This window comes from Vipera ursinii (genome assembly GCF_947247035.1).
Source record: "Vipera ursinii genome assembly, chromosome: 3".
Lineage (NCBI taxonomy): Eukaryota > Metazoa > Chordata > Lepidosauria > Squamata > Viperidae > Vipera > Vipera ursinii.
Window position 1 is genome coordinate 7,169,545 of NC_139516.1, and position 16,957 is coordinate 7,186,501.

At 45.2% G+C, this 16,957-nt stretch overlaps 1 protein-coding gene across 5 annotated transcripts in view; it reads right to left on the bottom strand.

Annotated features, from left to right (window-relative positions):
• LOC310639311 (DEP domain-containing mTOR-interacting protein-like) overlaps nucleotides 1-16,957 on the bottom strand; it is a 40,939-nt gene that overhangs the window by 7,411 nt on the left and 16,571 nt on the right. For 4 of the 5 annotated variants that reach the window (XR_014492273.1, XM_083360935.1, XM_083360933.1 and 1 more), the window contains exons 3-6: nucleotides 11,164-11,287; nucleotides 8,736-8,914; nucleotides 7,029-7,214; nucleotides 1,586-1,726 (exon numbers count right to left, since the gene is read on the bottom strand). Coding sequence is in view for 4 of the 5 variants with exons in the window: in XM_083360935.1 (XP_083217061.1) it covers nucleotides 1,586-1,726; nucleotides 7,029-7,214; nucleotides 8,736-8,914; nucleotides 11,164-11,287 (630 nt within the window). In the remaining variant the exon portion in view is untranslated. The remainder of the gene's footprint in view (nucleotides 1-1,585; nucleotides 1,727-7,028; nucleotides 7,215-8,735; nucleotides 8,915-11,163; nucleotides 11,288-16,957) is intronic. The other variant, XM_083360934.1, reaches the window with a different exon arrangement.

The following is a 16,957-nucleotide window of genomic DNA, read 5'->3' on the forward strand; positions in this document are numbered from 1 at the left end:
GATCAAACCGGTCAGTCCTAGAGGAGATCAACCCTGACTGCTCTTTAGAAGGCCAGATCCTGAAGTTGAAACTCAAATACTTTGACCACCTAATGAGAAGGAAGGACTCACTGGAGAAGAGCCTAATGCTGGGAAAGATTGAGGACAAGAGAAGAAGGGGACGACAGAGAATGAGGTGGCTGGATGGAGTCACTGAAGCAGTAAGCGTGAGTTTAAATGGACTCCAGAAGATGGTAGAGGACAGGAAGGCCTGGAGGAACATTGTCCATAGGGTCGCGATGGGTCGGACACGACTTCGCAGTTAACAACAACAGAAAATTGATTATTAGGATTTTAAAATATTGGTATTCTTTGCTTAAATTTAGAGGGTGGTTGTTTGAATTTCTAGGCGAGATGCAGCATATAAATTTAATAAGCAAATAAAGAAATAGTTGCTGATGATTTTCATTTGTTCTGATATTCCCTTTCCCCGTTTATGTTAGCTTGTATTTTAATGTTTGATTTTGAAATTTAATAAAGTTGTAATTTTTTTAAAAGAAAAGGAAAGGGGGAAAAATGATAGGCAGATCGTTCAGTTACATTACAGGTAGTCCTCAACTTACAACCCAGAATTTCTCTTGCTAAGCAAGGCAGTTGTTGAGTGAGTTTTGCCCCATTTTATGACCTTTCTGGCCCCGGTTCTTAAGTGAGTCACTGCGCTTATTAAATAAGTAACACCATTGTTAAGCAAATCTGGCTTCCCCATTGACTCTGCATGTCAGAAGTTGCAAAAGGTGATCACATGATCCCGGGACACTGCGACCGTCATAAATATGAGTCAGTTGCCAAGTGTCTCGATTTATGGATGATGTGGGGATGCCACAGTGGTCATTTATGAAAAATGGTCATAAGTGACACTTTTCCAGTGCCATTGTAACTGTTGTGATTCCTCGCCAGCCAGTGGATCTGGCAGCTGAGTCTGAGGAATCAGATGAGGAGGAGGAGGAAGGGCCTGGAGTGACATCAGAATCAGAGGAAGGCTCTGAGGAGCTCCAAGACTTACAGTCTGACAAGGAGCCTGGCCCCTCTACTTGCACTCAGGCTGAGACACAGCTGTGCTGGGAGCCTGAGTTGGACAGCGATGAAGCACAGCTGGGAAATATCCAGGATGCACGAAAGCGCTGGCAAGAGAAGTGAGTAGGACAGAGGAATGCAATGGGGCGGCTCCAAAGGCAAAGGAGAAGGCATTAGGAAGCCACGCCGTGGCTGAATTATAAAAGGGAAGGCGTGGGAGGTGCTGGTTGCCGAAGGCAATCCGTTCGTGTTGAGGATCGAGTTTCTGTGGACTGTGTTTGTTTGCCTTGGACATTGACTCAGGTCTGTGAGAATAAAAGGGGTTGTTTTTTTTCTTGCGGTTCCTGCCTGCTTGTTGGAAGAGGGGTTTCTCCTTGTGAGCATAACCAGGACTCACGTAGGCTGGGACAGAACAGTAACTTCGAATAGTCACTAAATGAATGGTTGTAAGTCGAGAACTCCTGATGCCACCTCTTGTTTCATGTTCAACATATCTTAAAAGAAAAAATAAAGGTAAGGAAGAATGCCTCACCAGATTTAGGATTGCACTCAATAGCTGGCACCATTCCCAGATTTGGGGAGAGGTTGTAATAGAGACTGGATCCCCCAGCCAGCGAAGTTACACTGCTTCTTCGGACAGCCGAGACAATTTTGATTTCCTTATTAGGTTGGACTGAAAAAAATAAACAGCGTTCAGCTGAAGTCAGCCCCATGTATTAAAATGCAGCTATCATGGTTCTGATAGCTTGAGACCAGCTAAAAGAACTTCAAGAGAAGCAATTCTTCCTCAAAGAACATTTTTTATTTGGCTACAAAATATTGGCACGTACGAAGGTGAAGCCAAGGCTAAATTCCCCTCCCCCTGGTTACAAAGTTGCAAAGTTGCAATTCCCACCCCAATTAGGTGTCATAAATCACATTCACCAATTGCTGCTAAAGGCGGGCACTCCACCCAGGGCTTCAGCCTGCCAAAATGTAATCAGTAATGACTTTGGTTCCCATACCTAAGAATTATTATAGCTAACTTCAAACTACACTCCCCGCCTCATCCTAAATATGTAGCAACCGAAAATGAAGTGAAAATGGCTTCAGTTCAATTCGTTGCAGCATTGACAGCAGCTTCTTTAAAACATATATATCTACAATGTCCTAAAAGTCAAGCTTGAAGCTCGCTTTGCTGGGGAACCAATTATTGCTTCTTAGTTTGTCAACAAACCTGGGGGGAGGGTGAGAAAATGGAATGCAGGCTATAAAGATAAAGAAGGCAGACCGTGAGAATCAAGGACGATTCACCAGATGCCTTACCCGACTCGGATACATTTTCTCAAAACAATATAATCACACCTAATTGGGCAATGTGACCAATTCGTGGATGTGAGGGGAAATTCTATACTTTTACTATCGGTATAAGGGCTTGGCCTGGGGTTTGCCGGAGCTGGTTTTGCTTTCATACAGGCTGAAATGAAGTACTCAATAAAGTTTTACATTAAGAGATCGGAATGTCTCCAAGGTGTTTGCTTGATTGGATTTGTCAGTCAGAACCTTGACTTAACAAGTTTTTGGGAAAAAGTGGTGTGACTATGTGACAAAAGCTAAAATTTTCAGACAACAATATTCTCTTGAATGGCACACTTCGTACATAGAAATGGACAACTGGACAATGCAAATGGGTTCTCCACACCCTTATTGTGGGTAAAAAGACTATTATGGCAGCATTGGAAAACTGACGTCTGTGACCTCATTGACTCAGTGGCTGGAAGACCTGATTAAACTTGCTCCTGATGGGATGAACGGATTCCCTACAAACATTGACTCTGTATGGAAAAGTATAACAAAATATGGGTCCCATACAAAATACAGTAGGTTGACGACAGAAAAGAATATTTGAAACTCAAGGTTGAACTAAGATGATCAAAGGCCTGGAGGCTAAAACATACGAAGAATGGCTACGGGCCTTGGGTTTGGCTAGTCTAAAGAAAAGAAGAAAGAGGAGAGACATGATAGCAGAGTTCCAGTATCTGAGGGGCTGCCACAGGGCAGAGGGGGCCAGGTTGTTCAACAAAGCACCAGAGGGAGGGACGAGAAACAACGGTTGGAAACTGATCAAAGAGAGAAGCAACCTGGAATTAAGAAGAAACTTCCTGACAGTGAGGACAATCAACCAGTGGAACAGCTTGCCTCCAAAAATTGTGGGCGCTCCATCACTGGAGATTTTTAATAAGAGGCTAGAAGGTCACTTGTCTAAGATGGTATAGGTTCTCCTGCTTGAGCAGTGGGCTGGACTAGAAGACCTCCAAGGTCCCTTCCAGCTCTATTCTATTCTATTCTATTCTATTCTATTCTATTCTATTCTATTCTATTCTATTCTATTCTATTCTATTCTATTCTATTCTATTCTATTCTATTATTCTATTCTATTCTAAATGAACTGTGGGCTCCTTGATGCTCTCTGGGCTTGGTTGTTTTCTTGCAGATCTTTCCTGACCCAACTAATTAAGATCATTAGTATTAGAAACCCTTCTCCCTTCTCCAGTTTTTGCCCGAAAATAAGACTCGGTCTTATATATTTTTTGCCTCCAAAAGAGGCATCAGGTCTTATTTTGAGGGGATACCTTACCTTAGGACCGCCGCAACCAGGCGGGAACCACATGGTGCATCATGCCACTACCGCCGCCTGCACTGCGAGGCTCATCACACTGCTCACGCCGCTGCCGCCAACAACAGCACAGTTGGTGCGATGAGCTGTGTGGCCTCCTGTTGCGAGCGGTGGCCACAGAAGTACTCAGTCAGTAGCGCAACAGGTTTGGGGGGTCCTAAGGTAAGTGGGTGCAGGGCACACGGGGCAGCTCCACCCCCCCAACCGTGTCCTAGCTTGATTTTTAGGTGTGTGCCTCACCCCAAACTAGCTAACTCTATCTTTGTAACAACTTATTATACTGTTTGTTTTTTCTGTTCTGGTTTTTTTTTTCATTTATACTTCAAGCATTTATTACATATTTTTTATAATGTAGGTATTTTTATGTTGCGTTCCTGTATTATTTTTTCTCTTTTTTTTACTCTTTACTGTTTCGAAAGCAACTCTGACGGTGTGCCCATGTGTTTGTCTATATCTGTCTCTGTGTGTTTGTGCAGGGTTTGACCAATATTGCAGCCTTTCACATTCTATTGTGAAATAAGCTTTGGGTTTTTTTCATTAGCCCAGGGGTCTTCACACTTGGCAACTATAAGACAAGTGGACTTCAACTCCCAGAATTCCTCAGCCAGCCGTGGCTGGCTGAGGAATTCTGGGAGTTGAAGTCCATAAGTCTTAAAGTTGCCAAGTTTGAAGACCACTGCATTAGCCTTTCCAAATTAATAAATAGCATTCTTATCTGAATCTAAGCAAGTTATGGTCATTTTGGACCGAAATGCCCTATGCACGGTCACCCATGCCCTTGTCACTTCTCGCCTGGATTACTGCAATGCTCTCTACATGGGGCTGCCCTTGAAGTGCACCCGGAGGCTTCAACTGGTGCAAAATGTGGCTGCGTGGGTGCTTATGGGAGTATCTCGATACTCCCATGTTACACCACTCCTGTGCGAGCTGCATTGGCTTCCAGTTGCCCTCCGGGTGCAATTCAAGGTGCTGGTAATTACCTTTAAAGCCCTACATGGCTTAGGCCCGGGGTACTTGCGAGCAATGCTGGCTGGCGACCCCCAGGGGGAGAGCCTTCTCTGTGGGCGCGCCGACCATCTGGAATGAACTGCCTCCGGAGCTGCAGACGGCCCCCGACCTTCGATCCTTCCACCGTGACCTGAAGACATGGTTGTTCCAACAAGCAGGCCTGGACTGATCATGGTTTTTAAATTTGGTTTTTATCGGCTTAAATTGTCCTTTATTTCTTTGTTTTGTTTAATTCTTTTTTAATCTTTGTATTTTATGTTTTTTAGTTTTTTATTGTTGTGAGCCGCCCTGAGTCCTTAGGGAGAAGGGCGGCATATAAATTTTAATAATAATAATAATAATAATAATAATAATAATAATAATAATAATAATAATAATAATAATAATAGCAATAATAGCACAGGGAGAAAATAATAGCACAGGGTCCCTAGTTCTGGCCTGTGTCTTACAGCCTGGCTTGCTATTCTAAGCAATTGAGGACCAGGAGCTGAGATAAGGGAGAATTTGTCCTTATTTCAAATTTTCATACAAATATATTCAGCTATGCTCAGCGTAGTTCCTTATACACCACCCACCTGCCTCATTCTTTTAAAATTGTTTTGTTGACGTTCACTGTTCTTTTGCAACAGCTATGCTTCATAAAAACGTATCGTGGAATGCAAGCCTTGAGGAAAGTGTGCAAAACATCTATATGAAATGATGGCAATTTGTCTGGCCCAAATGTGTCGTCGTCGTCGTCATCATCATCATCATCATCATCATCATCATTATTATTATTATTATTATTATTATTATTATTATTATTATTATTATTATTATTTTAAAAAGGAGAGGCAAAATGGAATACTTTAGATGAAACACGCTCAAACAAGCATGCATATTTTCTGCAGTCTGTAAATGGAGAAAGTATACAAGCCTGAGCTGGGCAAATTGGCCCCTCCATGACTGATTTTAAAAGCAGGAAATATGAGAGAATGTTAGGAATGTGCAGTTTTTCAAAAATTGTTCTTTCATGTATATACATGTAGGTAAAGGTAAAGGTTCCCCCGCACATGCGTGCAAGTCGTTTCTGACTCTAGGGGCCGGTGCTCATCTCCGTTTCAAAGCCGAAGAGCCAGCACTTGTCCGAGGACGTCTCCATGGTCATTTGGCCGGCATGACTAGACGCCAAAGGCGCACGGAACGCTGTTACCTTCCCACCGTAGTGGTCCCTATTTTTCTACTTGCATTTTTAGGTGCTTTCGAACTGCTAGGTTGGCAGAAGCTGGGACGAGTAACAGGCGCTCACTCTGCTACGCGGCACTCGGGATTCGACCCGCCAAACTGCTGACCATCTGATCGACAAGCTCAGCGTCCTAACCCACTGAACCACCACGTCCCTACATGCGAGTAAATATCAATGTACTAAACAAATGTATATACCTGCCCAACTCACACACTACGGACATCTTGCAACATTTTTTAAAAAAATAAAAATCTGTCATATAATGTATGCCAACGATGGCAGGATGGTTTTCGGTGAGACGTAAAATAATACAGGGGTATCTGTCATTCGAGAAAGTGCTGGGAGAAATGAAGAAGTAGAGCTAGATAAGGGAACTAGGCTGATGTCCTATTCAAAGGAGAGTCTTCCGTTTCTATTCCTCTTCCAAAGGAGAATTCTTCCTTCTCTTTCCTCCTTCTCCCTCCCTCCCTCCCTCTCTCCTTCCTTCTTCTCCTTTTGTTCCTTTCTCCTTCTCCTTCCTCTTCCCGCTTTCCTTCATTTCCCTCCTCCTCTTCCTCCTTTCTTTTTCTTTCCTTTCTTTCCTCTCTCCTTCCTTCCTTTTTTCCCTTCCTTCCTTCCTCCTCTCTCCTTTCTTCCTTTCTTCCTTTGTTGCTTCTTCCCTCCCTCCCTCCTCTCTCTCCTTCCTTCCTTTTTCCCCTTCCTTCCTCCTCTCTCCTTTCTTCCTTTCTTCCTTTGTTGCTTCTTCCCTCCCTCCCTCCCTCCTCTCTCTCCTTCCTTCCTTTTTCCCCTTCCTTCCTTCCTTCCTTCCTTCCTTCCTTCCTCCTCTCTCCTTTCTTCTTGTGTTGCTTTTTCCCTCCCTCCCTCCCTCCCTCCTCTCTCCTTCCTTCCTTTTTTCCCTTCCTTCCTTCCTCCTCTCCTTTCTTCCTTTCTTCCTGTGTTGCTTTTTCCCTCCCTCCTTCCTCTCTCCTTCCTTCCTTCCTTCCCTTTGTTCCTTCTTCCCTACCTTCCTACTTTTCCTCCTCCTTTTTCCTTCCTGCCTCCCTCTCCCCCCCTCACCCCCCCCCCCGTATCTTCAGATCCAGGTACCTGACAAGAAACTGGACGCATTCTGCTCGGGGTTCAGCTTGCGGAGACAGAAGGGGCTGTCGGGGCTGTCCGAAAGCGTCCTGACCGGACTTTCACTGAGCAGTTCGGTGAGTCTCCTCCTCCGTCGGAAATTGATCCAAAACTGGTAGAGGAGGTCCCGGTCATAAAAGTGGCACTGAGCGGAGACTGTGTGGAAAGAAGGAGCCAGGAGGCAGAAAAAGTCACAGCAAGCTTTTAAACCTCTTGATCCAGCCACGGGCCTCTGTTATTCATTTATTTCCACCCACTCCGGCCGTTGATTAAAATCCCCAAATGCAAATAAAACGATGAAATGCATACAGGTGGTCCCCGACCGACAGCCATTTGTTTAGCGACGGTCCAAAGTTACAGAGGCACTGGTGAAAAAAAAAAGGGACAAGTGACTGTTTTTCACACTTTACAACCGTTGCAGCCTCCCCGTGGTCACCTGATCAGAATTCAGATGCTTGGCAACTGGCCATCGGTTTGCCTCGTCAGAAGCCCCTGGGAAATTCACAAACCGCAGTCACACAGGACCCCAGGATGCTGACACCAGCGTAAATATAGGCTCGTTGCCAAACGGTCAAATGTGGATCACGTGGCCATGGGGATGCTGTAATGTCATAAGTGCAAGGACTGGTCATAAATCCCTTTTTTTTAGCACCCTTGTGACTTCAAACAGTTGTTAAATGAATGGTCATAATTTGAGGACTGCCTGAATTCAAATCATCATAGCGTATATTTCTTCAGTGGGGCCCTTGGTGCTCTCCGAGCTTGGCGGTTTTCTTGCAGATGTTTCATTACCCAACTGGGTAACATCATAAGTGCTAGAAAGGGGGAGGAGGAGGAGGAGGAGGAGGAGGAGGAGGAGGAGGAGGAGGAGGAGGAGGAGGAGGAGGAGGAGGAGGAGGAGGAGGAGGAGGAGAAGGAGAAGGAAGGAAGGAAGGAAGGAAGGAAGGAAGGAAGGAAGGAAGGAAGGAAGGAAGGAAGGAAGGAAGGAAGGAAGTGTGAGGTCCTTGGTGCTCTCTGAGCTTAGTGGGTTTTTTGCAGACATTTCATTACCCAACTAGGTAACACCATCAGTGCTAGAAGGGAGGAAGGTTTGTGGGGAGGAGGAGGAGCAGAAGGAGCAAGTGCAGGAGGAGGATTGTGTGGTCCTCGATGTGATCTGAGCTTGGTTGTTTTCTTGCAGATTTTTTATTACCCAACTAGGTAACATCATCAGTGCTAGAAGGGAGTAGGGTTTGTCGTGAGGAGGAGGAAGAGAAGAAGTAAGTAAGTAAGTAAGTATGGGGTCCTTGGTGCTCTCTGAGCTTGGTTGTTTTCTTGCAGACATTTCATTATTCAACTAGGTAACATCATCAGTGCTAGAAAGGAGGAGGAGGAGGAGGAGGAGGAGGAGGAGGAGGAGGAGGAAAGGAACGAACTGTGGGGCCCTTGGTGCTCTCTGAGCTTGGCGGTTTTCTTGCAGACGTTTCATTACCAAAATAGATAACATCACTAGTGCAAACCCCACTCCTTTCTAGCACCGATGATGTTAGCTAGTATGGTCATGAACATCCACAAGAAAACCACCAAGCTCAGAGAGCACCAAGGGCCCCGCAGTTTAGCCCTGAGCTACAGGGATTCTCTTCTAACACCTTTTCAGTCTTGTGTGCCAACTTCTTGGCAGTATCTCCCACGCCATACCGTGCTGGATGATCCCGTGTTCTAGGAGAGTCTGGCAGAGTTCCATGGCTTCCTTCCGGTTTGCCGCCTCCCCTTCCTCAACCAGCCAGTCAACCATCTCACAGCCCAGAAAGGTCCTCTGGTATTTGACCAGGTTTTCTTCTCTGGCTTTGAGAATGGAGTTGTCCATGCCGATCAGCCTACAGTCGACAGACAGGAAGACGCAGAAACAAGGATATCCGCTGATTTACACAAGCCACAAATCCATGCGGCAAGTCCAAGTTCAATTGGGCAGCACTACTTTAAAATTCAGGTAAGGAAGGATAATAGGGACGCGGTGGCTCAGTGGGTTAGGACGCTGAGCTCGTAGATCAGAAGATCGGCAGTTTGGCGGGTCGAATCCCGAGTGCTGCGTAGCAGAGTGAGCGCCTGTTACTCGTCCCAGCTTCTGCCAACCTAGCAGTTGGAAAGCACGTAAAAATGCAAGTAGAAAAACAGGGACCACTCCGGTGGGAAGGTAACAGCGTTCCGTGCGCCTTTGGCGTCTAGTCATGCCGGCCACATGACCACGGAGACGTCCTCAGACAAGCGCTGGCTCTTCGGCTTTGAAACGGAGATGAGCACCGGCCCCTAGAGTTGGAAGCGACTAGCATGCATGTGCAGGGGTACCTTTACCTTTACCTTTTTAAGGAAGGATAAAGGAAAAAAAGGTAAAGGTTTTTCCCTGATTCCAACTCTAGGGGTTGGTGTCTCATGTGGCCTTGATGTTTTTCTCCTGTACAGGTAGTCCTCAGTTTACAACCACAATCGGCATCAGAATTTCTGTCCCTCAGTAATGTGATTATGGAGTTGCACCCAATTTTAAATCCACTACTAAATGAACTTTTTGTGTAAGTCTATGAAGATTCTAGAAGGGCTGTAAGCCAGACATGACAAACACAAGGCCCGTGATCCGGCCCGTGAAGTGGTTTCATGCGGCCCGCGAAGGCATCCTGGAAACAGTGAGGGAACGGCCCCCACTGCCTTGGCCCTGGCCCAGAGACCCTCCTTCTGCCAGAGACCCTCAGATCTGTCCCACTCCTGCCCAGGCCCCCATAGGCACCCTAGATGCGAACGATGTAGAGCTGGCCATGCCCACCCAGTAGGCCATACGCACTCTAGCCACGCCCACCCAGTAGGCCATGCCCACCCTGGCCATACCCACCCGGCCCCCTAAGGGCAACTCTAATGCTGATGCGGCCCTCAATGAAATTGAGTTTGACACCCCTGCTGTAATCCATCTATCGCCACTGGAGGGCAGTCCAAGCCTACTTTATTTCTTCCGTTTAGTTCTTGTTTTAAGTTTTGTGCCCTCCAAGTCATTTTTTTGACTCCTGAAAATTGCCCCGATTAGCCCTTCCGTCGAGAAAAGAAGAACATGCTTCAAATGCCATCAAATTAACTAGTCCCTGGATTTTTCTTGGCAAAGTTTTTTGGCTTAGGGTTTTCCAAGTTATGCAAAAAAAAGCACAGGAATAAGTTTCCAGTTTGCAGTTTGTGTCTCGGTCAGAATGTTTAATTTAAAAACAAAACTTCGCTGAAGGAAGCCTGGCTGAATGGGTTCCCTCAGTGACACCAATAATGGCAATGACCGGAGGAGGAGAAGAATTCCCAGATCTGCAACATCAATAGCAAATTTTGGCACTTTTGTCTAACCTTTGCACAGACACTTTAGAGATCGCCTTTATTATTTTTATATTTAGATTACCAAGGATACTTTATAGGATTTTTATACCCAGATGGTTTTGGAAAGAAAGAAAGAAAGAAAGAAAGAAAGAAAGAAAGAAAAGAAAGAAGAAAGAAGAAAGAAAGAAGGAAGGAAGGAAGGAAGGAAGGAAGGAAGGAAGGAAGGAAGGAAGGAAGGAAGGAAGGAAGGAAGGAAATGGAGGGAGGGAGGAAATGGGTGGGAGGGAGGGAGAGAGGAAGGGAGGGAGGAAATGGATGGGTGGGAGGAAGGAGGAAGGAAATGGGTGGGAGGGAGAGAGGAAGGAACAAAGGGGAGGGAGGGAGGGAGGAAAAGAAAGAAAGAGAAGAAAGAAGAAAGAAAGAAAGAAAGAAAGAAAGAAAGAAAGAAAGAAAGAAAGAAAGAAAGAAAGAAAGAAAGAAAGAAAAGGAAATGGAGGGAGGGAGGAAATGGGTGGGAGGGAGGGAGACAGGAAGGAAGGCTGGGAGGGAGGGAGGAAATGGATGGGAGGAAGGAGGAAGGAAATGGGTGGGAGGGAGAGAGGAAGGAACAAAGGAACAAAGGGGAGGGAGGGAGGAAAAAAAGGAAAGAAAGAAGGAAGGAAGGAAATGGGAGGAAGAAATTCCCATTTATCTCCTTTTTTCCCAAATCCTCCCAAAATTAAAGCCCGGAGAAATGGTTTCCACGGAAACCTCTGAAGACCAGGAAGACGGAGGGCTCACGTACGTCTCGTAGAGGCTTTGTCCTCTCAGGAACACCTTGACTTCCTTGTTGAGCGGGAAGGTCCCATCATCCTTGCGGAAGCGATAGAGTAGCTTAGCATCTTTGTAGTCCAAATGTTCATCGCACACTGAAAGGCGTTGAGGAACAATTCTTAGAGCCTCCTAAGCTTTGAGGCCCAAGTTAGACCAAAGCAGCTTTGGTCTCCAACAGAGACAAGAATGTAAGATTACATTTGGTATCAGGCTTAATTTTCTCCCCCCACCCCCACCCCCTCCCCCACCATGTTTTATTGTCAGATCAGGAAGGGATCCAACTATTTATACTCAAATATCATAAATTGCCAGCTGTGCCTGCCCTACAGTCGTCCTCGACTTACAACAGCTGATTTAGTGACAGAACAATATATATATATATATAAAATGCTTTCACTAAAAGATGTGATGGAGATTATTTTATTTTGTTTAAATTTATTTGATCTTATTTATGTAACCGAGGCGGGACTAGAACTCACCGCCTTCCATTTTCAAGGCTGATGCTTTTTCCTGCTACACCAAACTGGCTCTATGAGTGTTAATAATTAACCCTAAACTAATAGCAGCTCCAGTAGAAACACACACACACACATACACCTCAATAGCAGCATTTCATTTATTTTGAGATGGATCTGCAGTGGGCCAAAAGAAATGTGGTGTTTACCAAGCTGCGTAAATCAGGCAGAAGTGACAGATCTGCAAACATTCTGTGGGAGAACAGATGGCCTTGTTGCATTAAATCACCCACCCTGCTCTTTTTATTTTTATTTTTTTTTAATTCCATTTATATCCCGCCCTTCTCCGAAGACTCAGGGCGGCTTACAAGCTTTGCAGTAGCCTTCATTCTATGTATATGCCTGCTTATTAGGGCTTTCAAACACCCCCTAAGCGGCATTATTACAAAGTCAGCTTAATTGCCCCCAACAATCTGGGTCCTCATTTTACCTACCTCGGGAGGATGGAAGGCTGAGTCAACCTTGAGCCTGGTGGGATGCGAACCTGCACTAATTTCAGGCAGCTGGTGTTACTTAAGGAGGCATTAGCCCACTGCTCCACCAAGGCTCTGTTTTTATCTACCAGCGCACTATTAAACTGGAAAGGTGTTGACGCTTTTGAATGTACAGGCAGTCCTCAACTTACGACCAAGACTGGGTCCCAGATTTCTGTTGCTAAGCGAGACAGTAGTTAGTTAAGTGAGTTTTGCCTCGTTTTACAACCTTTCTGGCCACCGTTGTTAAGTGAATCACTGCAGCTCTTAAGTTAGTAACACGGTTGATGAATGAATCCAGTTTCCCCCTTGACTTTGCTTGTCAGAAGGTGGCAAAAGGGGATCACGTGACCCCGTGACACGGCAACCGTTGTAAAAGAAGAGGGAGTCAAGCTATTCTCCAAAGCGCCCGAAGGCAGGACGAGAAGCAGCAGATGGAAACTAATCAAGGAGAGAAGCAACCTAGAACTAAGGAGAAACTTCCGCCACTGTCTCCTGGAGTTTGCCCAAAGTCACGTTCATTGCATCAATGGCAACATCTAACCATCTCCTCCTCTGCCTTCCCCCCCTTCTCCTTTTGCCTTCCCTCCTCCCCAACGTCGAGGTCTTCTCCAAGGAGTCCTCTCTTTTCATTTGGGGGATTTTGAGGATGTCAGGATCTGTCCTTCCAAAGAACAGCCAGGGTTGATTTCCTTTAGGATCGACTGATCGGATCTCCTTGCAGTCCAAGGGACATCCCGATTTTGGTGACCAGAGCAGATACATCAAGTTGCAGTGATGCACTACTATACAGTCCTTGACTTACAACCGCAAACGAACCGAAAATTTCCGTTGCTCAAGCAAGACACTTGCCAAGTGGCTTGCGCCCCATTTCACGACCTTTTTGTCACTGTTCTCAAATGAATCGCATGGTTGTTTATTTATTTATTTATTAGTTGAATTTCTATACCGCCCTATTCCCGAAGGACTCAGGGCGGTTCACAGGGCAAGTTAAAAACAATACAAAAGAGAGAATAAAAAGAAAATTAAATTAATACAAGCCCACAATTAAGACAACATTAAAAATTAAAATTAAAATTTAATTTAATTTAATTTAATTTAATTTAATTAATATAATTTAAAATCCCTCAGTCCAGACCAGACAATTCAAACAACCGGGTTTTTAAGTCCCGGTGAAACGAGCGAAGGTCGGGGGCAGTCCGAAGCTCCATCGGCAGTTCATTAAGGGAACTTGGCATATACCCACATACGCTCACATATATGACACAGAGAAACTTCCGGATTTTGGCAAAAATATGCAACAGAGGTGTTTCGCTTAACGGCCACTCCCCAAAAAAGTTTGTAAAATAGGGTGGCTTATGTGATGACCCAGTTTATGACTGCCATGGCTTACGACGTGATGAGAAGGCTCCACTACAGTTATAAGTCCAGAACTACCCCTATAGCTGGCGCCCTGACATTACGTGAGATGCAGACTCAAGCGTTAGTTTAGCAATCATTCTAAGGTACAACGCCACTAAAAAGAAGTGACTTACGTCCGGTTTTCACACTTGCGACGGTCACAGCCTCTCTGTGGTCATGCGATCAAAATTTGGGCACTTGCCAACCGGTTATGTCTTTGTGACAGTTGCACTGTCGCGGGGTCACGCAATCACCATTCCTTAGCCAGCTTCTGACAACCAAAGTCAACGAGGCAAGCCAAGTTCCCTTAACGAACTGCCGATGGAGCTTCGGACTGCCCCCGACCTTCGCTCGTTTCGCCGGGACTTAAAAACCTGGTTGTTTGAATTGTCTGGTCTGGACTGAGGGATTTTAAATTATATAAATTAAATTAAATTAAATTAAATTAAATTAAATTAATTTTAAATTTTAATTTTTAATGTTATCTTAATTGTGGGCTTGTATTAATTTAATTTTATTTTATTCTCTCTTTTGTATTGTTTTTAACTTGCCCTGTGAACCGCCCTGAGTCCTTCGGGAATAGGGCGGTATAGAAATTCAACTAATAAATAAATAAATAAACAACCACGCGATTCATTTGAGAACAGTGACAAAAAGGTCGTGAAATGGGGTGCAAGCCACTTGGCAAGTGTCTTGCTTGAGCAACGGAAATTTTCGGTTCGTTTGCGGTTGTAAGTCAAGGACTGTATAGTGCATCACTGCAACTTGATGTATCTGCTCTGGTCACCAAAATCGGGATGTCCCTTGGACTGCAAGGAGATCCGATCAGTCGATCCTAAAGGAAATCAACCCTGGCTGTTCTTTGGAAGGACAGATCCTGACATCCTCAAAGGCTGAAACGTTTTGTCCCCAAAATGAGAAGAGAGGACTCCTTGGAGAAGACCCCGGCATTGGGGAGGAGGGAAGGCAAAAGGAGAAGGGGGGGAAGGCAGAGGAGGAGATGGTTAGATGTTGCCATTGATGCAATGAACGTGAATTTGGGCAAACTCCAGGAGACAGTGGCGGACAAGGGGGCAGGGGGGGCTGGCATGCTGTGGTCCGTAAGGTCCCAAAGAGTCAGTGACTGAAGCCAAAAGATGATGGAAGCTGTAGGCAAGTCCTAAAAGGCTGGAGAAATCAGGGCTTGTGGTCTCCACCGTAAACACCAAGCTCGGTTCATAAGCGGCAAAGAGGTGGACTCCATCCTCACCTAGATACCATTTCTAGAAAAAGGGGGGGAAAGCACCCAGAGAAAATGGCCAATTGTCCTATTTGCTGGCTGCCAGCAGCCTTGAAAATAGGCACAGGTCGGTGTCTGTGGAATGTCTGGTTTCTGTCCATGAAGGAAAAGCCATCAAAGGAGACTTCAGTTCTCCACGCTTGGATTTTGACCACTCCGCCTACATGCCCCATCAGGGCAGAAATTCCTTACCCCATTCTGTGTTTACACATGAAGTTCTCAGAGACACACAGAGCTGCTGGCCCAAGCTTTTGTTGACTGTTCCTGCTTGGTCCTAGAAAGTCCCGAGGACATATCCCACAACCTGCATGTTTTGATTTGAGCCTCCTCCAAAGAGCTGGTGGCAGGTTTGGAGGCGGCGATAGACCCAGGCCTTGTACAGGGGCCTCTGCCAGATAATCTTGAAAAGGGGATATTCATCAAGCAGGAAACGCCTAAGAATTTTTTTTTTCCACTGAGCGTTCCTACCTCCGTGGTCGAGTTCTTCATGGTGGGCTTGGTGAAAAACTGAAGCATCCCCTTTGAAAGAAACAAACACACACACACACAGACACACACACACACACACACACACACACCGCTTCGAGAATTTCCAGCTGTCTGCAAAGAAATCCCTCTTTTCCCCCAAAGAGCAAGATTTTTCAGTTTTTCTTATCTTAACAGGTTTAATGGCAGAAAGTGAAGAAGAACTGAAGAGCCTCTTGTTGCGGGTGAAGAAGGAGAGTGCAAAACTTGGGTTGAAACTAAACATTAAGAAAACCAAGATCATGGCATCTGGCCCTCTCAATTCCTGGCAAATAGATGGGGAAGAAATGGAGGTAGTGACAGATTTTATTTTCCTGGGCTCCAAGATCACTGCAGATGGGGACTGCAGCCAAGAAATTAAAAGACGCTTGCTCCTCGGGAGGAAAGCCATGGCAAATCTAGACAGCACACTAAAAAGCAGAGACATCACCCTGTCAACAAAAGTGCGTATAGTCAAGGCTATGGTCTTCCCAGTTGCAATGTATGGCAGTGAAAGTTGGACCATAAGAAAGGCTGAGCGCCAAAGAATTGAGGCCTTTGAACTCTGGTGCTGGAGAAGACTCCTGCGAGTCCCTTAGACTGCAAAGTGATCAAACCGGTCAGTCCTAGAGGAGATCAACCCTGACTGCTCTTTAGAAGGCCAAATCTTGAAGTTGATACTCAAATCCTTTGGCCATCTAATGAGAAGGAAGGACTCACTGGAGAAGAGCCTAATGCTGGGAAAGGTTGAGGGCAAGAGAAGAAGGGGACGACAGAGAATGAGGTGGCTGGATGGAGTCACTGAAGCAGTAGGCGTGAGCTTAAATGGACTCCAGAAGATGGTAGAGGACAGGAAGGCCTGGAGGAACGTTGTCCATAGGGTCGCGATGGGTCGGACACGACTTCGCAGCTAACAACAACAACAACAGGTTTAATTCTTGGTTCCTCACTCACCTTCTTAAGGATGTGTTCCCCAACTTCCTATGTTACACCAACGTGTATCATAGGAACGCTTAGGCCAGGCTTTTCAGAAAAGAAATTTGCCATTTGTCTGAAATGGCACAGGGTTTCCTGCCTGAGCAAGGGTTGGACTAGATGATCTTCAAGGTCCCTTCCAACTTTATGATGATGATCAGGGCTTTTTTTGTCATAGAACGCCCAAAATGGAGTTCCAGCACCTTTTTTGGATGGAACCTTGTAGGATAGGCAAGGCGGGTTGTATGAGGTGTGTGAGTTCCAGCAACTTTTTCTTTTTTTTTTTAGAAAAAAAGCACTGACGATGATTATATAATAAAAAGACAGCCATATCGTGCAAATCTCTTTAATGGAAAGAGATTGTAAGTCAAGTAGAAATATAAAGCAACTTTTGAACTCGCACTTTACATAGAAGACTTAGAAAAGGTACCCTCCCAAATTATTAATAAGAATCTGTTGCATTTCACCTACAAGGAAGTAATTACAGAGCAAATTTGTGCGTTTGACTTGGTGTTTATTTATTTATGTCCTGCCTTTATTGCTTTTATAAATAATTCAAGGTAGTGAACATACCTAATACTCCGTCCTTGCCTTATTTTAGCACAACAACCCTTTGAG